A 25,934-nucleotide genomic window follows, 5' to 3' on the forward strand; every position below is an offset into this window, starting at 1 on the left:
ACTATGCCCTGCTCTTCCTACATCACATTCCCAATTTTGCCTAATAATAATCTGCCGGAATATATACAGTGGTAGCCACAAGGGTGCTGCAATACTGGTGCAGTTTCATTCCTCCAGTTCATTTTGTATTCTGCCAATGCTCATGAATTTAGAAACGATCCCATCCCAGCTGAAAGGTGTACATCAGGAATATCATCCTGCACTGCAAGTTGGTTTTATATATGTTTCAGATGAATTGTGGCCAAGGTAAACCCAAGGAAGACACTCCAAATATAGGGATGCATAACGCAATGAGGGCTACCATGGAGAATTAACAGCTTTGTTACTTTATCAAACCCATGGCCCAGTGCTAGAGAAAGTATATGAAGCTCGCTGACCCACTGGTCTAACACAGCAGTTTTCAGACTTCCTTCTGTTGGAACTTTTTGCCATATAAGTTATTTGCCATTTATAAGCCATTTAGTTATTTGATTTTTCTCTGTAAACCGCTTTGTGAACTTTTAGTTGAAAATACTGTTAATAAGTTTCTGCCATAACTTCTGGGAAAAGCAAGGTTACACTACAGTCCTTCAATACTTTCTAAAGCAGTGTGTCCTAAACTCCTACAAGGGAGTTGGGAGCACTGTAAGTGTGCGTGGATGTTGTTTTCAATTATGTTTTTTTTACTATAACAGAGGCTTGGGGAGCCCTGCAGAGGCTTCTGCAGGGCTCCCCACATACACCCTCCCTCAGACCAGCACTCCCCCAGGTAAGTGTAAAAAAAAAAAAAAAAAAACCCTCTCCCCAGCAGCAGAGCGATCCTTAAAGGAGCAGGAAGAAGTGCTTACCTGGTTGGTGGTCAAGACCCACCAGTTTGGGAACCACTGTTCTAAAGAGCCCAGGCAGCAGACATTTTGAGCTGCGCCTGTCACAAGCAGCAAACACTTGGTCACAACGTTCATTAAATTATTGTAGACAGAGGTCTGAAAATTCAGGCATTTAAATGAGTGGAACTTCCAACTCACCAGCCATCTTCTCCAGGCTTTCTGAATGATAGTTACTGCTTTAACCCTTCTCTCTTGCTCTTGACGGTATAACCCTAGCCATGCGTCTACTTTTCTTAAACGTTTTGTGCTCCTCCTAAAACAATATATTTCAGGGATATCTTTCACAACTATTGCCAAGAATTATTTTCACTTTAAAAAAAAGGGTTTTGCTCATTTTAAGGTTAGGTAAAATAGACGTGATAAATAATCAATCAAGCTTTATTACTAGAATTCTGTTTAAGGAGTAAAAGAAAATATCAATGATGACCGGACTTGTTTGTTTACCACTTCTTATCCTAGGTGAGGACTGAACAAGCAATTTGTAACAGTTAACCTTTACGCAGCTTATATAGAAACTCAAGAAATCTTTAAGGAATTAAAGCAAATATATAATGTTTCTCAATGGAATGCATTGTTCAGCTACATATTATTGCTCTTATTTCTGCAGCTTTCCTTGCCAAAGATAACCTTTTCAGATACTTATCATTAGTGATGTTAAGGAAGGAAACTTTTTTCATTTGCAAGTTGCGTAAAAGACCCACATTGATCAGCATGTGTGTTGAATTTAACAGTGGCTGCCTTTCATTATCTGAAGCACATTGATACAATTTAGAAATTATTTACTGGAAGTAAAATGCTTTAATGTAACCTAAGGTGTTTGTATCTGGAAGTATTTATTTAATAAAGAGATTTATATTCGCCCTTGTAGGTTAAAAACCTCATAAGGTGCCTTACAACTACAGCCATAAAGGCCAATCCTAAACACATTTTCTTGCGCATAAGCCCTATGATGGCATAAGCCCTATGGCATAAGCCCTATGCCAAAGATCTCCAGCAGCTCATGGATTGTTTTAGCAAGGCCTGCCAAGATTTTGGACTGACAATCAGCCTGAAGAAAACACAGGTCATGGTTCAGGATGTGGACTCACCTCCCTGCATTACAATCTCTGAGCATGAACTGGAGGTTGTCCATGACTTTGTGTACCTTGGCTCAACGATTTCCGACACTCTCTCGATACCGAGCTAAACAAGCGCATCGGTAAAGCAGCTACCATGTTTTCCAGACTCACAAAGAGAGTCTGGTCCAACAAGAAGCTGACGGAACATACCAAGATCCAGGTCTACAGAGCTTGCGTCCTGAGTACACTTTTGTACTGCAGCGAGTCATGGACTCTTCGCTCACAACAGGAGAGGAAACTGAACGCTTTCCACATGTGCTGCCTCCAATGCATCCTTGGCATCACCTGGCAGGACAAAGTTCCAAACAACACAGTCCTGGAACAAGCTGGAATTCCTAGCATGTATGCACTGCTGAAACAGAGACGCCTGCGTTGGCTTGGTCATGTTGTGAGAATGGATGATGGCCGGATCCCAAAGGATCTCCTCTATGGTGAACTCGTGCAAGGAAAGCGCCCTACAGGTAGACCACAGCTGCGATACAAGGACATCTGCAAGAGGGATCTGAAGGCCTTAGGAGTGGACCTCAACAGGTGGGAAACCCTGGCATCTGAGCGGCCCGCTTGGAGGCAGGCTGTGCAGCATGGCCTTTCCCAGTTTGAAGAGACACTTGGCCAACAGACTGAGGCAAAGAGGCAAAGAAGGAAGGCCCATAGCCAGGGAGACAGACCAGGGATAGACTGCACTTGCTCCCGGTGTGGAAGGGACTGTCACTCCCGAATCAGCCTTTTCAGCCACACTAGACGCTGTTCCAGAACCACCTTTCAGAGCGCGATACCATAGTCTTTCGAGACTGAAGGTTGCCAACATGAAGCCCTATGAAGGAAAACAGGGCTAACTATACATTAAGTGTGCATAATGCATGAGCGAGACCTACTAAGAGCAAGATCTAGTGAACAAGCATTAACATTAGGTATACAAATCTTTCCAGAGCCTTACCTACGTCTCTCCATCTCTTTGTTACTTCTGCTTTTGATTGCTAGAATACTCTTGACAACAGACTATCCTATAACATGACATGGAATGCATTACAGCTGCTATTCAAGGGTTCATTGTTCATTTTCTCTGTTTTACAGTTTTTTAAAAAACAAATTACATGTACTAAATGAAGACAGAATGTAGCAAAGAAGATGAAACATTTTAGGGCCCAATCCTACCCAACTCTCCAGCTCCAATGCAGCCACACTGCAGCCTCAAGGTAAGGGAACAAACATTCCCTTACATTGAGGAGGATACAGCACATGCTCCATTGACACAGCTGCATCAGCGCTGGACAGTTGGATAAGATTGGGCCCTTAATTACTTTTTTTGCATTCAGACAATTAGATATGCACATTGCTGAACGCATTAACCTAAAAAGGCATTTTTAAAATATGAGTGAAAACTGTAACACACAAACCACACTATAGGATCTCTAATGCTCTTCACAGATTTCAAGGACTTCTTCACATTTTACAGTTTATAGATTGAAGCCCTAAACGACAAAGCGAACAAAACTGTAGTTGAAATATACACATTAAAAAGAACAGATAAGCAATAATTTGTTGAAATAAAACTTTTCCTCCAGAAATCTGTCCAGTCCTCTTTTAAAGGCATATAGGCCTTTAAAAGGCATCACCACATCCTGTGGTAAGGAGTCCCACAGTCTAATCACACGCTGGGTAAAGAAATATTTTCTTTTGACTGTTCTAACCCTCCCAACACTCAATTTTAGTGGATGTCCCCTGGTTCTGGTGTTGTGTGAGAGGGAAAAGTATATCCCCCCATCCATCCCCTGCATTATTTTGCACCCCCTGCATTATTTTGTCAGTCTAGCCCAGTGTTTCTCAGCGTTTGTTCTCTGCTAGACCACTTCACATGGTCCACCTATTTGAAGTACCATTGGAAGTAACTGGTGATTACATCATTGCCAGTTACTGCTGGGTTGGGAGGCTGAATGCAACACAACCAACACCAGTAAGAGGCTCAGGGTGGAAGGGAGGACATTTTCAAGAGCAGAAAAGCATGCTTTGGACCTCTGCCCGCCAAGCCTCCTACCTCTGTTCGTTGTGTTTCGTTCCTGGTCTCGCTGCTGAGTGGCAGGAGTCCAGTGTTCCCACAAGTACCACCAGAAACCACCTCAAGTACCGCTGGTGGTTCCCATACTACTGGTTGAGAAACACTGGACTAGCCTATCTCACAGGCTGGATGGTGCACATAAACCTTGTACACCAACCTGAATGCCTTGGAGGAAGGCTGGGATAGAAATAAGTAGGGATGCTGCAATTCTATAATACTTTCCTGGGAGTAAGCCCTGTTGAACACAATGGGGCTTACTTCTGAGTAACCGTGCATAGGATTGTGCTGAAAGAATACAATGGGAAAGAGCCAATCACTTTACACACCAAACCTGGGTGAAAGACTCTGTGTGTGTGGGGGGGGGGGGGCTCTTCTCCCTCTTACTTTCCATGCCAGAAAAGCAGTGTGTAAAAGGATATACGTCAAGCTAACTCCTCAACCCGGTTGGAGCCTGCCTGCGTCTCTCACCTTGAGAAGGTGGTAGGCACCCAAGAGCCTCCCTCTCCCCTCCCCAAGCCGCTCTTTTTTACCATTAGCTCCTGCCAGAGTTCTGCTGAGGGGAAAAGAATTGTGTATCTGTTGCCACAGCAACCAAGAAGGCCTTGGTCCAGCTTCAGCCTGGCGGTGGGCCAGATGCTGAAAGGAGGCAGGCCTGCCTCAAGGTGGAAAATGTGTTTAACCCATTTTTTCCCAGCCCACAGGTGTACACATTTGATCCCTTGTTGCATATATGCAATGTTGGGCAGAACTGGTTTTAAAAAAAAACCTCAAAAAACAAAGAGGGGAGATCTATGGCGCAAATGACCACACACACAGGGCTGCACAAAACAGTCAATCTCAGAATGCCTGAATTTGACCTGAATATCAGGGATGTGCAGTGGGTTGGAAGGCAGGTGTGGTAGAGCCTCCCCACCATAGTCCTTCGAGGCATGCAAGTACTCACAACCCATGCGCAGACCTCTCAGTCAACCAAACAGTCAACCTCTGAATGTTTGAATCTGACCTTATGGTCAGGAACATGGGTTGTGAGTGCTTGCGCTGTGGGTTGTGAGTGGTGGCGCTGCTTTTCAAAGGACTCCAGTGGGGAGGCTCTGCCTCACATGTCTCCCCACCCACTATGCATGTGAACAGTTCACTTGGAATTGAATCCAACTTGTGTTCTGATGGGACTCACAGTGCAACCCTAGGCACAGAGCAAGGGATGGTTACAGGAGAAATTTGTACCTGGGCTCAGGATCAAAAAGGGGGCCCAGGAGCCAAAGGAGGGGGCCCAGAAATTCCCTGGGATCTTACATTTTCCAATCTCACCTGGACTTACCACCCTCATGGGCTGGTGGATGAACTACCATGAGTGTGGAGAGGTGGCTGCTGCAGCAAGCCAAATCCACTAGGCTCAGGAATGCATTCATGGCATTTCTTAAAACAGTGTAAAATCGGGGAGGAAACTGGCCAGCTATAGTAGCTCTTTGGGGTACGGATTCGCTTGCCGTGATGAAGTGTACAGTGGTGAAGAATTATGTGTAAGTGATGAAGAATATGTGTAAGAATTTAAATGCTGCTTAAAGAATGTGGTTCTCAAACATCTGATCGTTATGTGGCTCTTATGTTAAGCAAGTTTGACCACCCTTGAGGTGTGCAATGGGCAGAGGTATAACTAGGGTGGCACCTGAGAGGCATCTGCCCCAGGCGCTACACCGGGGGGGGGGTGCAATGTGCAAGGCACTCACTTCTGGGTTCTCCCTGGAGGAGAAGATGCTGGTGACTTTGCACCCCCTGCCTTCTCCCTGGGAGCCTCCATAGTAGAAGGAATGGGGAGCATGAAGCCACAAGCACCTCCTCCTCTGGGGAGAATCTGGAAGTGACATCACAATGTCATCACTCCGGTATATACTTTCTAGGGAGTATGCCCCATTGCCAGAGGCGTAACTAGAAGCTGTCCTCGTGACAGCAGAGGAACAATCATAAGTGTTTTAGTCAGGTTGATCTGGATAGGGGTATGATTCAAAATCATGGATTTAATATAATTCTTTATAAGCAAAAGCAGATTTCTCTAGCTGAAACTACACAGGATTAAAAAAAAAAAAAGACACTCCTTCTGAATATGGAGAAGTTATTCCTAACATGAGCAAAGCTGAAGCTCCATTTTGATCTGCGGTATTGCCACTGGCAGTTAAAGATCCCTGCAGTCTTTTTAGGGGCAGAGGTTGCATGTTCCCCAAATAAGATCAAAGTAGTCAAACTGTTCCCAACAGTTTTTTTAAAAGTCATACAAACCACAGGACAGCACTGAAGCTCAGAGGTCAGGTTTTGATCTTAGTCTCTAGTTTATGAAAGCTGAAGCACACCAAGCTGGCAGTAGACACATTCAAGCAGAATTTGATTATAACTCAACTACCCTAGCCTTCGATACATTCTTTTTCAGCAGGAGTAAATCATTCAGGGTAATGCAGATGCAGTGGTAGTATTGTTGAATCACTAGGAAACTTGCTTCTATGCAAACTTGTGGAAGCTTTTACACTAGCTTCAGTTTATTCATATAAATAAAACCATCACTCATTAACATGCGCTAATAGATAATGATACATCTGCAACTCTTCCCTTCACCTTCCTTTCAGTGTGTCTGTCTAAAATTGGCTGTCTAGAGATAAGGTTACAGGTCTATTGGCAGAGCTCTTCTGTTTTTTCTTATTTGGTGCTTTATATTGCATCATAGTACCCATTTAAGAAATAATCAATATTATTATTATTATTATTAACAGTATTTATATACCGCTTTTCAACTAAAAGTTCACAAAGCGGTTTACAGAGAAAAATCAAATAACTAAATGGCTCCCTGTCCCAAGAGGGCTCACAATCTAAAAAGATGCAAATGAATACCAGCAGACAGCCACTAGAACAGACAGTGCTGGGGTGAGGTGGGCCAGTTACTCTCCCCCTGCTAAAAAAAGGAGCACCCACTTGAAAAAGTGCCTCTTACCCAATTAGCAGGGGTAAATATTTATTTATTTACAGTATTTTTACCCCGCCTTTCTCCTTGAAGGGACCCAAGGTGGCTTACAAAAGTCATGGTAAAGAAATAATCTTAAAAAATAATTCATATTAAGACATGCTTAAGAAACAATCAATTTTATTACTAAAATTATAAAAAAAATTTAAAAAACTGTTGAGTATGTTGAAAAACACTCTCAAAAATCATTTCAGAGAACACAAATCATGTAGAGCCATTGCAATATGGGTGCAATCCTAAGCAACTTTCCAGCACCCAGATAAGGACAATGCAACTCTGAGACACGGGAACAAACATTGCCTTACCTTGAGGAGGCTTCTGTGACTACCCCCCAGCTGCAGGATGTCCCACTGGCACAGCTATGCCAGTGCTGGAAAGTTGGTTAGGATTGCATAAGTCAGATTTGCAGATGAAACTCCTGTTTTGTGACAAAGATCTTAATACTGCTGAGTTGGCAAAAACAGAGAGAACGCGAGAAATATGTAAAGAATGTAAATTATGTGCATCGACAATTTTATGGACTGCAGGAACAAAACACTAACAGTCATCTGAAATGAGTGGAAGATGCTGGAAAAAAACACTCATTTTTAATTGTGATGAAATTATTTAAAAGCTACTTCCCTATTCCCGCTGCTGTACATTTGACTAATGCCGTACATTGGGCCTGATTCATTGGGCCTGCCGTATCTGTGACTGATTCATTCCAGGATCTCCCTGCAGATATTAAACTTTGTGGATAATGAAATCTGGGGAGGGGGGCAGCGGAGAGCACAATACCACAATTCCTAACCCTCCACAGGTCACGCCTGGCCTCCTGAAAAGGCCTCCAGGACATGACTGGAAGTCATTTGCATTTCGCATTGGTGACCACCAATTGCGCCTGGGAGGTCCTCTAAAGCCCTCTAACTCTCTGGTGTGGAGTCCGCAAATAAGGAGAGCCCACTGTATTATATCAGCAAAAACAAAACATAGAACATTAGGCTAACCTAAATTGGCACTTTTATAGCAGAATTCGACACATGTTTACTCAAAAGTAAATTCTACTATATTACTCCCCAATCTGCATGGTTCAGCCCAGGTCCCCTTAATTTCTGTGAGAGAGATCTAACGTGCTTAAAATTTTTTATTAATTATATGGAACATATAGCCCACTTTTTTGCATGATAAATTCCCAAAGATGTATGCATAGGATCACAAACTTAAATAGGATTAACTGCAATTGAATTCTGGTCATAGTTCAGTTTCTGCTTGTACTGTAGTCAAATGTTCCACAGAATATTATACCAATATAATAGGGGCAGTGACAGGTTCAGGGCAGGATGGGGGCAGGAAAGGTGGTGGTGCCTGCTGAATCCTGACTCCCTTCCAGGGCCTGATCCATCTTCCTGGGTCAACATGGACTTGCGCCAGTGATTGAGCTGGTGCAGGTCTGAATTGACCCCATAGCAGCTGTTGGGGCTTACCCCAGGGCAAGGGGACAAATGTCCCCTTACCCTGAGGAGAACTTCAGCAGCCAAATATCCCTTGTGGGATACGGTGGAAGCTGCAACAGTGCTGCTACATCACCGTGCAGGGACTTAGTTAGGATTGGCTTGTTAAGGATGTACTGTGCCTGCATGAAAGCACTGATGTAGCTTTCTGTAACTTAGGATGCAATCCTAACCAACTTTCTAGCACCGAGGTAAAGGCAATGCAACTCCGAAGCAAGAGAACAAATATTGCCTTAGCTTGAGAGGCATCTGTGACTGCCCCCCAACTGCAGGATGCAGCACATGCCCCACTGGGCACAGCTATGCCAGTGCTGGAAAGTTGGTTAGGATTGTGCTCCTAACACCCATATTCAGTGAGCTGGTGTACAATGCAAAATGAGAAAGCAACTTTGCAGTGACCTAAGCTGAAGGTTGTTGCAGACAAGCTGAACACAGCTGAAGAGCTGCAAAACAAGCCCCTCAGCTGCCTGTGGGATAAATTTCTCTTCTTCCCAAGAAATGCACTGTCATCTCCCTGCTGCAGCTGGTCCAACTTTTGGAAGGGCTGACCTTTTTCATTTTTCTGAGAAAGCAGGATGCAGCTGCATACACAGCTGGATCGGAGAGACATTCAGATCACTGGCTGTGTGTGCAAGCCCTCTGCCTCTCTTTCACTCCTCACATGCAGAGAATGCTGCTGGGAAGGCTAGAGATGCTTAGGTAGGGCCCTGTTTGAGTGCGGTGGCCACCTCATGGCAGTCAACGAGACTAAAAATTCTCTGCAGAGATTGCCTGGAACTGAGCCAACCAGGAACTGTGCTGGCTGAGGAAAGACTCCAATAGGCAACATCTCCTCCCTCCCGTGTTAGAAGTGACAGATCTGTTAGGATTACATCACTGGCAACAGGAGGGAGTTGACAGATACCACAATGGGTGCATATCTACATTGTGAACCCATGGTCCAAGCTATCAAAATACTTACTGTGTGTGTTTTGGTTGGTAAACAGACGGAAAGTTTGTTCATGGAAAAGGTGGGGCAAACAAGTTCTACCTTACCTAATTTCTTCCACATGTTTCCCCTGTGTCTGGAAACAATCCTGTCTGGATCAATTTCAGCCTGTTTTGTTTTTTTAATTTCAGCAAATGAGCCATTTGGGGAAGGGGTGTCAGGTGACATCTCAACAAAGCCTCTTTAGTAATAGGAAATTACCATATTGGTAACCATATTGGTTATGAGTTTCAATTCTGGGACTGAGTGCCATTCAAGTTTTGGCAGAGTTCTCTAGCTTTTCATTTCCTGTTCATGGGGGAAAAAAATAAGTCTAGCCGCTCAGCAACTTCAAAAGATGTTCCGGTGTTTTGCATAGTGACCTAATTTAAAGATCTTGTCGGGCAACTTTTTATCCATAGGTAGGAGCACGATTTGAAATCAAGATACAACTTGTATTCATAATAAGATTAAAGCCCTAGACAAATTTAGACATGCACGATACTTGCTTAGTAAGTCTATGATTTCACCTGTTTACCAGACCATTCGTACAGCATAATGTTAAATGTAAACACAACACCGTCTTGTTGGTTTTGTCTACACTTAGCAGCCAGCCAGCAGTGATTTTCAATCTTTTTCATCTCAAGGCACACTGGCAAAGCACTAAAATGGTCAAGACACACCATCAGCTTTTTGACAACTGACAAAGCACACTGTGCTGCCAATGGGAGGCTTACATGCCCCAAATGCCCTACTAATAGATTACTCTCTCCCAAGTTATCACAGCACACCAATGTGCCATGGCACAGTGGATGCAAATGGCTGCTCTAGAGCCATAGTCTTTTCAAGTCCTGTGCTGTGAAAACTGAAGAGTGAACCTGACAGGTTCCACAGGTCTGATCTGCCTTATTCCACTGATCTGAGAGTCCTCCCCAGGGAACATAGGAAATATACCAGCATTTTTTAATGCTTATATATTTACTATTTAGTGTTAGATGACCAGCAAAGAACATAATGCTTGCATCACCCCTTTCCTCCCCAATTCAAAGTTTTATACTTATACAAAACTAGACCCTGGATTGAAGAAACAGTCCAATTTCTGTCTGCTGATACTAGGAATTTAACATATACATGATGATAGCTGGTGTTATGGTTAAGAATTCTTCAATTCCTATTTCCCCTCCGCTTTAGGCTGACTAAGTGGTCTGGACAAACCACTTCTGCCAGTCTTAGCCCTCACTTGTAGATAGTAATGTTGACTTACCCTTAAAAGAGTTGTTGTAAGGATTGTTGAAATCAACTATTTAAACCACAGTTTGAAAAGTACTCTAGATAACTGCTCAGTATTATCAAACATCTATGCAAACGATGTACAAAAGAGATTAGAATGGTTTGGTTGAGAGCTGTGCTCACTGCTGTACATTCTCAGTTCAGATTTTAAGACGACCCCCTCTATGGAGGAAACAAGAGAGAGGAAAAAGATATTCCTCAATGCCAAAACTTGCTTTAGATTTCACAGCTTAAATGCCATTGCATCACTCTTGCGACAGGCTACGCTTGATCCCCATTTGGCAATTACTTATAGCTCTTCCCTTGAAGGCTTTTTTCTGTGGCAGTCGCAGACTGAAGTCCTATCATCAGGCTGAGGTACAATCTCCATTCCATCTCGTATTTCAGGTTTACCGGCTTGGCGTTCAGCATATTTCTAAAACATGTAAACCAGTCCCATTAAACACAAAACAGCAGGCTACTCAAAACAGCAAGACTTTTCCTCCCCTTCAGAGTCTCAACTGTCACTTTAATCACACTTCCTGACAATGAATGGGTTTTCTCTCAAATAGCCACTGCATTGCTAATGGATTAAGCAACATCTGAAACTTCCTATGGACATTTTTAGGCATTGTTTTCAGTGCCACCTAAACCAACCTGAGGTCAAATGCACACAAACAAGTGTGCTGATGACTATCTCACCCATGTATTGCCACATTTAGTAGGTTGTTTTGGTCCAACCGTTCTCATATTTAAGATTTATCCATGTCAACTTTGAGTTCAAGCTTTTGCCAAGTACATTCAGTTAAGATGGGATGTATCCAGAAGTATGTATATCATGTAAGTAAATCAGGGCTTTTAAACAAAATTTGCCAGTCTTATGTCCAAGTAGGGAGGAGGGGAAATATAAATCGAATAGTCAAAAACAGCACAAGGAACTAACCTGGAACACTTTGAAATAGTAGCAATAAAACCGATGCGGTTGTAGTAGTTCTCTTGCAGTTACTTGTCCTTCTTTAGCAATTCTTCTGACTTCCTCATCGTTTTCCTGAGAAATGGGGAAAGGAAATGGATTTTCAGCAAGTGCAGGAATGCTACACTATGCACACAGCTATTGTAAGTTGTAGCTTTTACCATTCAACGGTTACCTCCTTCAGTGTTAATTTCAATCCTCTCATATTTATTCCTATACTTTCAAAGACTCAAAGACATTTGCAGCCCCTGAGTAATCAGTAGCAGTATGCCCCAATTAAGAAGAGCGATTTTATAATTTATGTTGTCCAAACCACAGATAAGTGTACTGATCTCTCTCACACAGATTTGGTTACTCGGAACACAGAGCTGTCATTGTCTTCTGTCACCCATACAGACATTGTTTATTTATGTGCTCAGAGTTGTTCTGTGAAGCTTGTAAATAGAAGCTGGCTTATACAAGGAAATAGCTTTTAGAAGGTATAGAATCAAGCACAGCTATGGATGTCATTCTACTTAGTAATTTCAAAGTTACATTTCAATGTTTACTATGTCTTTTATCCAGAGCAGAACGTCTACAACTTCAGTTTTGTTTTAGTAACCACAAATTTACCTCTTGCTCTACTACATTCTACTACAGGTGGTTTAGAAACTTCCAACCTTTCTTACACAGCAGTACGAAGCAGTGCTGTAGCTACATGGAATCTTCACTGTTGCTTTGTGCAACCACATTGTTTGTTCTTTAAAAAACAAGGTCTTGAGGCAGAATCACAGAAACTACATTTTGCAAAACTTAGGCTGTATACACTTTCCTAGGTGCACACCTGATTAAACTCCATAGGATTTATTTCTGAGTAGACATGTCTATTATTACACCACCAAATACACAGGCGTATTTATTTTATTGTATTTATATACACATGGGTTACAATTCTTAACACTGTTACACAGATCTAAGTTCCTTTAAAGTCAAAAATTAAGTGTAAATGTGCAAGATAACATTCATCTGTACAACTTGTTTTGGCCTTTGCCGGCAGAGGGAGAGATAATTTGTTACCACAGATGATGGCCCTTGAAACAGAACCATGGAACCTGGACAAGTTTTTCAGCAATTCATCCACTGTGCTCCAAACTCTTGCAGCATACCTGCAGACATTTTGTGGCACACTGGTTGAAAAATCGCTGGTATAAGCTTTATAAAGGTTCTGTAGTATAGTCCAAGACCACTCAAACTGCAGCCCGGAGGCCGGATTCGGCGTCCATGCGCATCAGTCCACGCAGTGAGCAGACCTTTCAGTTCTGCCTGGGTGCCGCGCGAAGTCCCACTCAATTGGGGGACAGGGATGCTCTGGGCAGTCACATCTGCCCAGATGTCCTGTCACATAGCCCTCTGGAATGTTGATCGAGGGGGATTTTGCGTGGTGCCCAGGAGGAACGCTTGGATGCAGTCTGGACAGGGTGCACAGAGTGCACAGTAGTCACTAGTTTGACTTGTTTACGGATTACAAGTAAAAGTAGGTACAAGTTGAGCCTCATTATTTGCATGAGTTCCAAGCACTCATGTGGATGGCAAAAAACGCACTATAGCAAATCAGTTTAAAAAACAAAGTTCCTTTGTGATTTAAAAACAGCCTTGCTGACCTTTGTGATGGAAGATAAGAGTCATTAAGAAGACAATCCATCAATCAGTCTTCCGCTTCACTCAGTCCCTCCCTTCACCAATGCAAAGTGATCACATATTTTTCCACGTGCTTAGGGGGAAGGGAGGGGTTGCCTGGAGAGAGAAGGATTGATGGACTATCAGCCAGCTGCCCTCTCTCTCTCATTAATGAGGCTATTGTTAAAGGACTGTTCAGTTTCTTAAACTGATTTTAAAGGGATGCATTTTCCCCCTTCTCCAGGGATCAGCACATTTCTTCTCATTTGCAGTGGCCTTTCGTGTTGAGTCAAATCAGTGCATAAAAAACCCGTGTATAACAAGGCTGGACCTGTATGTGCAAGCTCTTGGTTTTAGAGGCAGGCTACCTCTGACTGCCAGACACAGGGGCAAGCACCAGGACTCAGGTTGTGTCTGTTGACTTGTGTGCTCCCTGAAGCATTTGGTGGGCCACTGTGAGATATAGGAAGTTGGACTACGTGGGCCTTTGGCCTGATCCAGCGAGGCTCTTATGTTCTTATGTTGAACTCCACTAGTATAGTCCACCCTCCTCCTCCACTCTCCTGTACAGAGTTCTGTTTTTTTTACCCAGTAGAATACGCATAGAAGCACTGGTTGATGTCTGGACACAAATCAAACAGTCAAATAAATGACCTTTCAACTGTTGCTCTCACTCACTATGGTTAAGAGTAATGCCTGGATTATGAGGAAGCATTCTTCAGCCAGGCAGGCTGCATCTTTGAGGAAAGTGAGCTCTATACAAAAAGATGGGATAGGATAAAGATGGAGGTACCTGGGCAAAGGCTGCTGATTAAGGAGCTGTGTGAAAATGGGAGGAAAGAGTGGGTAACTGGTGAAAGGACCAAGCCGAAAAGTTTCACAGATACTAATGTCTGAGAGGTTACGAGAAATCTGTTGAAAGGTGGTACACAAATGCCACAAACAAAAACAAAAACAGCAGCTTTTGCAACTTCAGTATTTCAGGTACCTGCACTATTAGGACACTGGTTCATTTCAAAGACTGGGAAACTATCACAATGTGGGAATGCTCTTGCAAGCCACTCCCTGTGGTGCATTTAGAAACAGGAAAGGAAAAATATAGGTAACCACTATCTTCAGGAAAAACATTAGTAAGCCGAGGATTTAAGATTAGCTTATGTAAATTATCCTTAGGAAAACAAATTAAACTTCCCCATGTGATGGTTTTAGAGACGGGAGAGCAAGATGTAGAGCGCTCTCCATGTCACAAAACTGAATGCCAGTCAGTGCGGACAATGCTGTTCTTTACTGTGGATGATCTGTTGGATTTGAACATGGGAAGCTTGGAGAACAAAGAGTTGTCAAGCACTGCATAATGAAACAGACCACGATTAAACCACATTTGTTTATCTCAGGAATTTCTGTTATAAAAGAGGATGTGCGTGACACACATAATCAAACGCCACTGTGGCTTCCAATTACAACTTTCCAGCTCTGGTTTGTGCTCCAAGCCCCTCACAGCTTATAGACAATGTTTTCAAGCCAGTGAGAATCAACTCTGACCCTAATGACAATCTGGCATCGGCCCAACTCCAGTGCTAGTTTTCTTCCGCAAGGGGAGAAAATAAGAGGGGCATGGAGTTGAGTTCTGATTCTACTTGTGAACTAACAAGATGGCACTTTTCACTCTTCCCATGGTGGAAGTGGATTGGAAAAATGGTAGTGGCAGTCAGAGGGATGCTTCTAGTTTGCTTCAAGCCTATCTATATCTACTACTACAGACATGGGAATAAATGATTGTATGTTTACACAACCATTGCTTTTCCTTTGCAGCAGCGATGATTACCTTAGCCCATTTTATTTTTTCTAGCAAGTCTTCTAAAGTTCTTTTCACTGGCACATAGTGGCGCCACGGCTCCAGCTCCACGTAGAAGTGCTCATAGTACTGAGAATCTTGCTTGATCACAAGGCTGTCGCCCAGCAAGAGGTATGGGAATCTGTAGGCTGCAACAGTGCCATCGATGTTCACTTGGTATTTGTACTGTGGAAAGACAAAGAAGAGAAGGAAAACAGCGTGAACAAAAAGAAAAATGTTTGGGCTCCAAATGGCACGCTGGCCAGGTACTGTCTCATCAATGTAATTATTATACACATGGCTGGCAACCTTCAGTCTCGAAAGACTATGGTATAAGCCTACAGCACCCAGTATTCCCAGGCGGTCTGCCATCCAAGTACTAGCCAGGCCTGACCCTGCTTAGCTTCCAAGATCAGATGAGACTGGGCATGTGCAGGGTACCTGCACATGCCTGATCTCGTCTGATCTCGGAAGCTAAGCAGGGTCAGGCCTGGTTAGTACTTGGATGGGAGACCGCTTGGGAATACCAGTTGCTGTAGGCTTATACCATAGTCTTTCGAGACTGAAGGTTGCCAACCAACTATTATACAAAACATCTTATTTTCTGGCCACTTCAGCCTGTATTGCTTATCATGGGATTTCTGCATGCACAATGGACCTTCCAAGCCTCCCTTCAGATCGCAGCATACAGTGTCACTCGACAAGCTGTACCTGACATTCTTGGGGCTGATGCAACAAATGTGATCAGAACAGAAAATCAAGACAGCTACAAGGTTACAACATGGTTTACAAGCCACGATATGTATGTGCTACCTCCTGATTTTAGAAATGGGCTACGTCAGAATGCCAGATGCAAGGGAGGGCACCAGGATGCAGGTCTCTTGTTGTCTTGTGTGCTCCCTGAGGCATTTGGTGGGCCAATGTGAGATTCAGGAAGCTGGACTAGATGGGCCTATGGCCTGATCTGGTGGGGTTGTTCTTATGTTCTTAATATTCCTATAAAGAATTTCAGGCGTTAAAGATCACATATTCTGGCTGGCCATGAATTCTTTTTGCATGTATACACAGCAAAACAAACAAATGTGTGACAGACAGGTTAAAAGTTTCCCTTGATCAGACTTTAAAGGAAAACAGAAGGAAATGTGCTGACCCCTTCTGGTGCTAGTACACCCTGTCTATGATGCTGGGTGTACCTTAAAAAAGTCAAAGAACCCCATCAGTGGAGCCCTTCCCAGTTCTTTCTCCTTTTCTCTGAAGAAGAAGTAACCTGTTATTCCAGCATCCAGCAGTTCTGGGTTTTCTTTGGAGAGCTGCACCAGCTGCAGCCGTTCTTCCCTGCTGTCTCGGCCTCTGAAAAACCCTTGTTCAGTTTTGTTGTCCCAGACGGGTCCTGGAATAAAGAGAATCTTGGGGGTCTTACTATTTTGCTATTAAAAAACTGGCAGGTTAAATAAAAACTAAAACTGTTTTCACAGGTAAACCTGATGTTAGAATGATTTGGTAATGATGCTTAGTGAGAACTCCTAATGCAAGTTTAGATGCTTCCAGACATAAATAAAAACAAGAGCCACTCCACTCTAAAAAGCATATGACCCAGGTCAGTATCACTTGTACATTCTTCTTGTTTTGCCAACCTGAACTAAAAAGAGGTTGTGAGGAGCACTGATTAGTGGGGCAGGACATCACAAAGCACCCCCTTTCCCAAGCAGTTTTTCAGCTTAAACACACACAACTCTTTTGTTCTGTTTAAAGATCAGGTATGCCTGATGATGATGGAATGCCTCATCAAGGCATTCTCAAAACACATAGACGAACAAGCCTTGCTGAGGGAGAGTCAGCATGGCTTCTGTAAGGGTAAGTCTTGCCTCACAAACCTTTTAGAATTCTTTGAAAAGGTCTACAGGCATGTGGATGCAGGAGAACCCGTGGACATTATATATCTGGACTTTCAGAAGGCGTTCGACATGGTCCCTCTCCAAAGGCTACTGAAAAAAACTCCACAGTCAGGGAATTAGAGGACAGGTCCTCTCATGGATTGAGAACTGGTTGGAGGCCAGGAAGCAGAGAGTGGGTGTCAATGGGCAATTTTCACAATGGAGAGAAGTGAAAAGCGGTGTGCCCCAAGGATCTGTCCCGGGACCGGTGCTTTTCAACGTCTTCATAAATGACCTGGAGACAAGGTTGAGCGGTGAGGTTGCAAAGTTTGCGGACGACACCAAACCTTGTGGTGAAGACCAGAAGGGATTGTGAGGAGCTCCAGAAGGATCTCTCCAGACAGGCAGAATGGGCAGCAAAATGGCAGATGTGCTTCAATGCCAGTAAGTGTAAGGTCATGCACATTGAGGCAAAAAATCAAAACTTCACATATAGGCTGATGGGTTCTGAGCCGTCTGTGACAGATCAGGAGAGAGATCTTGGGGTGGTGGTGGACAGGTTGATGAAAGTGTCGACTCAATGTGCGGCGGCAATAAATAAGGCCAATTCTATGTTTGGGATCATTAGAAAAGGTATTGAGAACAAAACAGCTAATATTATAATGCCGTTGTACAAATCTATGGTAAGGCCACACCTGGAGTATTGTGTCCAGTTCTGGTCGCCGCATCTCAAAAAAGACATAGTGGAAATGGAAAAGGTGCAAAAGAGAGCGACTAAGATGATTACGGGGCTGGGGCACCTTCCTTATGAGGAAAGGCTACGGCGTTTGGGCCTCTTCAGCCTAGAAAAGAGACGCCTGAGGGGGGACATGATTGAGACATACAAAATTATGCAGGGGATGGACAGAGTGGATAGAGAGATGCTCTTTACACTCTCACATAACACCAGAACCAGGGGACATCCACTAAAATTGAGTGTTGGGAGAGTTAGGACAGACAAAAGAAAATATTTCTTTACTCAGTGTGTGGTTGATCTGTGGAACCCCTTGCCACAGGATGTGGTGATGGTGTCTGGCCTGGAAGCCTTTAAAAGGGGATTGGACAAGTTTCTGGAGGAAAAATCCATTATGGGTTACAAGCCATGATGTGCATGTACAACCTCCTGATTTTAGAAATGGGCTATGTCAGAATGCCAGATGCAAGGGAGGGCACCAGAATGAGGTCTCTGTGTGTGCTCCCTGGGGCATTTGGTGGGCCGCTGTGAGATACAGGAAGCTGGACTAGATGGGCTTATGGCCTGATCCAGTGGGGCTGTTCTTATGTTCAGGTACTGCACTGTTGTTGACATGCGTGTACTCATACAAACAACAGTCTGCACAGAAAAAAACAAACAGGAAGACAGCCCACCTGAGGTATGCAGGAGGGGCAAAGTTGATAAAGAAACTGGCATTTGTAGCAGAGATAGGTATAGGTGAGTTATTTGAAGAGCAAAGGCAGAGGGATGCTAGGAAGACTGCATTTGGGGGTAGAAGGTATACCACTGTGGGCTGCCAGTCTAACTCAAACAGCAACACAAACTAAGATTTGATGGGCGTTCATTCCCCTTTACCTGTGTTTCCTTGAATAGACAGGAGGTCATTTGTGACACCGCGCAGAGTTTCCAGGGTCGAGTGAGTGACCTCGTATGTTGGAAGAACGATGTCTGCTGAATCCAGAGAGCCACACCATGAAATGATAGGAAGCGGCCCAGGGGTTTGGTTTGCTTTCCGATGCTCAACTGGCCAGTCGCCAACATTGAGATAAAATTCTACATCAGGTAGACGAACCTAAAGAAACAAACTGTAATGGAAAACCTTGCTTTATTTTTGACGTACCTTGGCTACCAGCACTGAATGTTAATTTCATGGACCTTAAAGCTGCTCTGTACATAAAAACGTCAGCTAGGAATTATTATTATTACTACAAATATATAGCAACAAACACTGTGTATTTTGCTTTTATTTTTTGTTACATCACACCCCTAAAGATGAGAAGAGGAACCATTTCCTCCATTTACCCTCCTTCTCTACCCTAGGGAAGTACCTATCCATGCTTCCTTGCCCAATCCAATTAAGATCACTCAATGGATCAAGAACCGAGTCTCTTCTGATCATCCACTCAGGCCCTACTTTAGATTCTGGTCACAGCCAGAAAGCAGTTATGTTTGTTGCTCCACAACCATGGAATTCTATTTACAATGCTCCCTCTTAGGGAAGGGGGGCAGTGTAAAACTACTGTCCTTCACCCGGTGTTTGGTAAAACAGGTTAGTCTTGTTATTCTTTTTTCCCTTCACTGTTTCAGTTTCACTTTGGGTGTTCCATGGATGTCATTTTCTTTTACACACTGCCTTAAGCATGGGAAGGGCAGCTAAAATGAGGTTCTATTAAATTAAAAAAAAACCTCAGTCAGGCTTACAAGAGGAAAACTGAATAAATGCTAATAAATAATAATACCTTGACCTACATAGTGTATTTTTAAAGGATGCTCCTTATCAAAAATCAGAACCTGTCTCTCCTTTGTGAGACACATGTGTTCTCTCCTCTGGATTTATACAGGGAGGGGGGGGGCCTATATCCACAGATCCTATAACTGCAGTTTCACTTGACCGCAGATGCGCAAGGGCCCCCCCATCTCCGGAAGCTTTTCTGAGCACTGCAGAGGCCGTGCGTGTCCACCCACAACCTCGACAAACTTCAGAAAGGCTGTTTAGGCCAAAAAAAAGTCCAGTTTTTTCATCAAAACCAGAAGTGATGTTTTTATGCCTTTAAAAGGCATTAGGTATTATCCCCTCTGGGGCTTCTCTGGTTCTCCTAATGCCTTTTAAAGGCATAAAAATATCACTCCCCATTTTATGAAAAAACCAGAAGTGACCTTTTTTTGCCTAAACAGCCATTTTGAAGTGTGCAGAGGCCACAGGTTGTTGCATGCAGGGCTCTGCAGGGCTCAGAAGAGCCTCTGCAGGGCAGGGAATGTCCCCAGTAATCACAGATTCAAGTATCTGTGGGAGGTTCCAGAATCCACCATGGACACTGGGGCACACCTGTACACCAAACCATCTAGGTGACAGGGAAACACACAAACCTTTTGGAATATCAGAAGCCATTTAAAGTCTACTTGCATAGGGTTACTTCAAGTAGTCCGTTGACTTGGGACTTGGCTTGGGGTAGCTACTTCTTTCATCTCTGACCATGCTTGCTCCTTGCACATGACAAACAGGTTTGCCACTAAAATTTCATCACTGAATATATCGTGTTCACATTTATGGGGTTGGGAGCCTCTGTAAAATATGACTAAATATGACTGTAAATATGATTTAGGTAACAATTATTTACTAATAACAGTTCACGTCACAGAACTGCAAAATTAAAAACTCTTTCTTAACACAAGAGACAATCTTCAGGATGCTGCAGGTGCAGAGAGACTCCAGAGCAGATCCCTAGTTGTGAATACGTAAATCTCTGTAGACGCATACCTTCCTTGCCAAGGATAGCAGCATTTCATCTGAGAACATTTTGAAGTCTGTGTACTTCCCCAAGGAACGACGATAGATGTGATTATCGAGGACAGTGTAATGAACAATGGCTCCCACCCTTTGGCCAAACCTTGCTGGGACTTCAGTCAACATCTGCTGAAGATCTATGTTAGGAAACACGCTGAAATCCTTTGTAAGCTGAGGTTCCTCAGATGGACAGAAAAAGCTTTCTTCCCAAATTAGAGGGTCTTCTTCTGGACACACACAATATTCATGATAAACTGGACCTGAAAAGGGCAAAGCACTAAAAGTACGGCATGTGGAATATCAACCCAAACCACCGATGGTGTGTATAAAGAGTTTTTTTTTCTCACACGATAGCATAGCTTCTAATTTCCAAGAAATAATTAACCATATGAGATAAGTGCATTAGTGCTGATTCCAAATATACAAAATTACTCCTTAAGATCATGAGATGAATTGAGTAGAGTTAGGACAGTGGCCAGCTGACCAGTCAAACATTGTTAATTGGTGTATTATTTGATATGACCAATGATTATCAAATATTCTATCAGGTCAAGAAAAACCCTGTGTAAAGCATCCTCTTAAATCCACTAGTGTACGAAACATCATCCTCTTTATATAGAGAGAACTTTGTACTTCTCTGGTTTAGACCAGGGGTCTCCAAACTTTTTGGCCAGAGGGCCACATGAAATATCTGGGGCATTGCTGAGGGCCGGAAAAAAATTTAAACATAAAATTTAAATAAATAAATTAGAGATGGAACTTAGATGAACGAATAAATGAATGAGTGGGCTCATTCACTCAGCCTCTCCGGCCCTCAGAACACCCTCCAGATGCAATCAGAGCACAGCTCTGGTCATGTTCAGTTGAGTGGGCCAGAGGCTTTCAGGGGACAAGAGGATGGCTGCGGGCCGGATAGAGGCTTGCTGCAGGCTGCATCTGGCCCCCAGGCCGGGGTTTGGAGACCCCTGGTTTAGACCTTGCTTATCTATATTTGCATAATCAAAAGAAGGAAGCCTAATTTTTAAGAAATCCACTTTTCTTTCCACGTTGGATCTGTTTACTTGTGCATATCACATAATGTCCCAACATCTTGATGCCCACTTTGAGTTTATGGTGGGGGGAATTGTATCAGCACAGCAGAGGTCCTGGAAAATGGGGGAAAAAAATTACCCTTCAGAATATACGGAGACTGAGCAACATGTACGTCACCGTAAAATATCTCCACCTTCAACCCTTTCTTGACGCTTCCGTACATCCGATATCTCATAAGAAAGGACCCATCATTCCTGTCCAGAAGCTCAGGAACATGGATTTGGATAGCTTCTTTAGGGGAAATTGGTTTGATTGTCACTCTAAATTGTGTACTCCCTAAAAAAAAAAAAAAGCAAAGAAAAACTATAAGTATTAAATATTACTTGGCATGTTATTTAATATGAATGAGGCAAAATAGGCAGAGCAATTGTTTCAATTGGACCAATACCTCAAGGTCAAACAGCATGTGTTTTTCCAAGGTTCCCTGTAGAACTTGCACATGAAGATTTCAAAGAGATTTTTCTATGCACTACACACCAGGGAAAGGTCTTGAGCCTGGTACTGCAGATCAGATGGAGGCTAAAGTCACTCCTGCTGCATTCCTTCCATGCCACATCCCTCTGAAGTCACTTCTTACCTGTGCAAAGCCTGGACAAGCGTGCAATGCCAGAGCTACATGGCTGTGAGTGCACGGTGGCAGTCAACCATGCTGCACCAGTGCCAGTGCACACGGTGCACTTGTGCAACAGTCTTTGTTCTCATCTTGAACTCCAACGTGAAAGGGTGTGAAAGAATACTGCTTCCATTTTGCTCTTGGCAATGTGCCCCCTCCCTATTACCTATAACAGCATCTATATCAGGTATCACCACCCAGGTTTGTCTTAGGGCCCAATCCTATGCAACTTTCCAGCACTGATGCAGCCATACTGATGGGGCATGCACTGCATCCTGCGGGAGGGGGGCAGTCACAGAGGCCTCCTCAAGATAAGGGAATGTTTTTCCCCTTACCTCAGAGCAGCAACAGTGCTGGAGCTTTGGACAGGACTATGACCTTACTCACCTTGACAGAGCAACTTCAAAGAGCCAGTGCGATATAGAGGTTAGGGGTCAACTAGGACCCAGATACCAGGGTTCAAATCCCCACTCAGCCCTAAAGTTCATTGGGTACAGGGTGACCAGATGTTGTAACCTCAAAAGAGGACAAGGCATCCCAAAACGTAGGACATGCAAAAAAATATAGGACATGACAAAATAAAAGCTTAAAGACACTCATGGATTGATTTCATGTGGTTAAACACTATATTACTTATTATTAATTTTAAACTATATTACATATAATTTATTAATTAGAAGAAGACTATGTGCTGCCTGCTCACAGGGAAAAGGAGGACATATTAAGTTCTTTTCCAGGACACGAGACTAGAAAAAGAGGACAGTTCCTGGAAAAAGAAGATGTGGTGACTATCATTGTTAAAAGCATATACAGAGCAGCTTGCTAAAAGTATATATCTATACAGGGTGACCAGAGTGCCTATGCCTTTAACCACTGTATGGAAAAAGGAATTTCTGCAGGTGCAGCTGGACACAGAAGGGTTTACAAAGCTGCACCTGCCCAAATTCCCTCTTCTATACACTGGTTAAAGGGATAGGCACTCTGCTCTCCATTGTATCAGGTCACCCTGTGTCGTATCCTTTGGTCTCACTCCCAGGGTTTTGGGGTGCTCAGAGTTACTCGTTCTGAACCCTAGAGCCCTCAAAGATCCCTGTTCGGTAGTACTGCCACCACCCTGTAAGAGCCAGTGTCTCAGTCCAGGGAAACCGAGACCCTCTAGGCTTAACTTTATCCCTTGTAGGCACTGAGCACTTTCTTTACTTAAAGACTCAGTCCTCAAGTTTCTAGTCCACAATGAGGATTTTTGGTAGCTTGCTGAACGGCTAGGCAGGATTCTGAAACTTTGTCCCCAACAGACAATGAACCAACATGGTAACAGGATTTTTACTTTATTAAGTACATAGGGTTACAAAAAGTTACAAAATGCAACAATTGCTAGAGGCATAAAAACTTCTAGGAAACATATCAGCATAAAATAATAAAACTAACTGGCTATCTCTATTATTTCCTAACGCTCACCTGGGTCAGCTTCTTTTGTAGATCTTTCAGCTCTCTGTTACCTATGAGACCACATGGTCCTGGCCTGGGGCAGGATGTGCACCCACGCCAAAAGACAAAGACCAAAGACGAAGACAAAGACAAAGACACCCCTTTGGGCTTTGTTTTTATACTTCCCCAGCTACCAGGATGGGGTGACTCTGTACTCCTTTTAAACTGTCCATTCAGAAACCCTTGAGGACAGAATCTTCCCAAAGTGGGGCTGAAAGCTATCCCCTTAGTTCCCCCCTCCCACTGGAGGTCTACAGCTGCATTCCACTCTGATGGGCGCCTTGCAGTCTACAGAGGTGCCACCTTGTCACCTTCCATGGGTTGTAAATTCCTTGCAGCTAGGACTGCAAGCCCCCTCTGTGTTACTGGGTTACTTTGGTTCAGGCTTCGCAATGCTACTAGGCCTAAACCGTAAATAATCATGACACCCTGGATCTGTAACATTTCCCCAATGCAGTCAACATGTCACAGTAGCCTCAAGTCTAATATATTAAAAATAAAATACTGAAATGAATGGGGACCCACCTAAAATCGGCTCAGGACAAACCTCGTGGGTCCCAACCCACAGTTTGAGAAACGCTGAAAGAGTCCAACTGGGAAGGAGTCCAACGGCGGCCCTTCTCTTCCTCAGCCCAACCCCACATCCCACAAGAGCCCTGCAAGGTAGGCCAACAAACAGTTGACTACTGTTGGCCTACCTTGCAGGGCTGTTGTGGGATGAGGAGTGGGGAGAGGATGAGAAGGGCGGGCGCGGGCCTCTTTGGGCGGGTGACGGGGATGCTCAGCAGCCCAGAGGGGAGCCGGCGCGCACTGCCCCAGTACCTGGCGGGGAGCGGGTGAAGTTTCGGCCGTCGCTGCCGCTCACCGCCTGGATGAAGAAGTGCCTGACGGGCAGGGTGAGCTCTGCTCGCAGGCCGGGCCCCCACACCAGGCTCCTCTGCGGGCTGACCATCGCGGGGGGCTCCGCAGCAGCTGCGCAGCGAGGCAGGAGGAGCGCGGCCAGGGCGGCAGCGCGCAGCAGAGTCCCCAGCATCGCGCGCCGGCGGTGCGCAGACGCCTCTTCCCGGGCGAAGGCGGCGGAGCTACGCCAACTCGGGAGCCCCCCGAAGTGGGAAGTCCGGAAGAGCGGTGCGGCTTGATTGGAGGAGGCGCGGGCCAATCAGGAGGGGCGCCGGCATCCTTGTTCCTCTCCAAGGCAGCCCGTCCTGCGGGCAGTATCTCTGCCGGGCCCTGCGGCTGGAGCGCCTTCTCTCCCCGCTGTAGAGACGACGGGAAACGGTGGGAGGGCTGCAGAGGGCGGGCTCCTTCTTGCACAGCAGCTCCCTGGCTGGACTCACTGGTCTGAAGGGCAAGTATCCTGGTCACGCTCATTTGGCAGTCCCACTGAATTCAGTGAGGCCTGCTGCTGAGCAGGCCAGGGGCATGCGGTGGGAGGTGAGGCAGAGCCTCCCCACCAGGGCCCTTCGAAAAGCGGCACCCCAGCCCTGTGAGGTGTGCAAGCACTTGCAGCCATGCGCTGGGGAGGCAGGTGAGGCAGAGCCTCCCCACCGGAGCCTTTTGAAAAGCAGCACCATCGCCTTGTGAGGTGTGCAAGCACTCACACAGTGACATGCTGGGGAGGCAGAGCCTCCCCGACGGAGTCCTTCAAAAAGGACTCTTCAAAAAGGCTTGCAAGCATTCGCAACCCAAGCACTTTTGCGGGGGAGGCTCTGCTGTTGTGCATGGGTTGTGAGCGCTCGGGTGCAGTGCTGCTTTTCAGAGGACTCCAGTGGAGAGGCTCTGCCTCACCACACATCCCTGCAGCATCCATGTGTAGGATTTTGCTGCTACACACCAAAGTGTATACTGTAACATATTCATCAATATCTCAGTGAGGTCTGAAATGTTAACAGTGGTTCTCAAACGTTTTGGTACCAGGACTCACTTTTCAGGATGTCTGTTGAAACCCACAGGAACTGATGTTAATCATCTCAAAGTGATGGCCAGGACTGGCATCATCAAGTAGGAAAATCTTTTAACACCCTTCACATGACAAAATCAAATTAACCCATTTTTACCCCGCCCACAAGTGAAATGACTTAAGTAAGTAGGT

General features: G+C 44.5%; 2 protein-coding genes across 4 annotated transcripts in view; both read right to left on the reverse strand.

Moving 5' to 3' along the window:
- The window catches only part of C3H11orf65 (chromosome 3 C11orf65 homolog), a 21,263-nt gene extending 13,837 nt beyond the window's left edge, over positions 1-7,426 (reverse strand). Inside the window, exons 1-3 of the mRNA XM_066619851.1 lie at positions 7,353-7,426; positions 2,922-2,988; positions 1,005-1,119 (exon numbers count right to left, since the gene is read on the reverse strand). Of these exons, the coding sequence (XP_066475948.1) occupies positions 1,005-1,119; positions 2,922-2,935 (129 nt within the window). The 5' untranslated portion in view covers positions 2,936-2,988; positions 7,353-7,426. The remainder of the gene's footprint in view (positions 1-1,004; positions 1,120-2,921; positions 2,989-7,352) is intronic.
- On the reverse strand, positions 7,151-24,904 carry POGLUT3 (protein O-glucosyltransferase 3). 3 transcript variants are annotated; one of them, XR_010794081.1, is made up of 9 exons: positions 24,665-24,904; positions 21,820-22,017; positions 20,623-20,909; positions 18,720-18,936; positions 16,430-16,626; positions 15,228-15,422; positions 11,717-11,821; positions 10,769-11,209; positions 7,151-7,490 (listed from the first exon to the last, which is right to left on the reverse strand). XR_010794081.1 is itself a non-coding variant. In XM_066619849.1 (8 exons), the coding sequence occupies exons 1-8, from the start codon at positions 24,873-24,875 to the stop codon at positions 11,084-11,086; spliced, it is 1,536 nt and encodes a 511-aa protein (XP_066475946.1). In that variant the 5' UTR covers positions 24,876-24,904; the 3' UTR covers positions 7,151-11,083. The 3 variants fall into 3 exon arrangements, 2 of the variants coding, with proteins under 2 accessions (XP_066475946.1, XP_066475947.1); XM_066619849.1 differs by having other exon boundaries at positions 7,151-11,209; XM_066619850.1 differs by lacking the exon at positions 24,665-24,904 and having other exon boundaries at positions 7,151-11,209; positions 20,623-21,794; positions 21,875-21,963.
- Between the last annotated feature and the right edge of the window lie 1,030 nt (positions 24,905-25,934).

Source organism: Tiliqua scincoides, chromosome 3, assembly GCF_035046505.1.
Source record: "Tiliqua scincoides isolate rTilSci1 chromosome 3, rTilSci1.hap2, whole genome shotgun sequence".
Taxonomy (NCBI): domain Eukaryota; kingdom Metazoa; phylum Chordata; class Lepidosauria; order Squamata; family Scincidae; genus Tiliqua; species Tiliqua scincoides.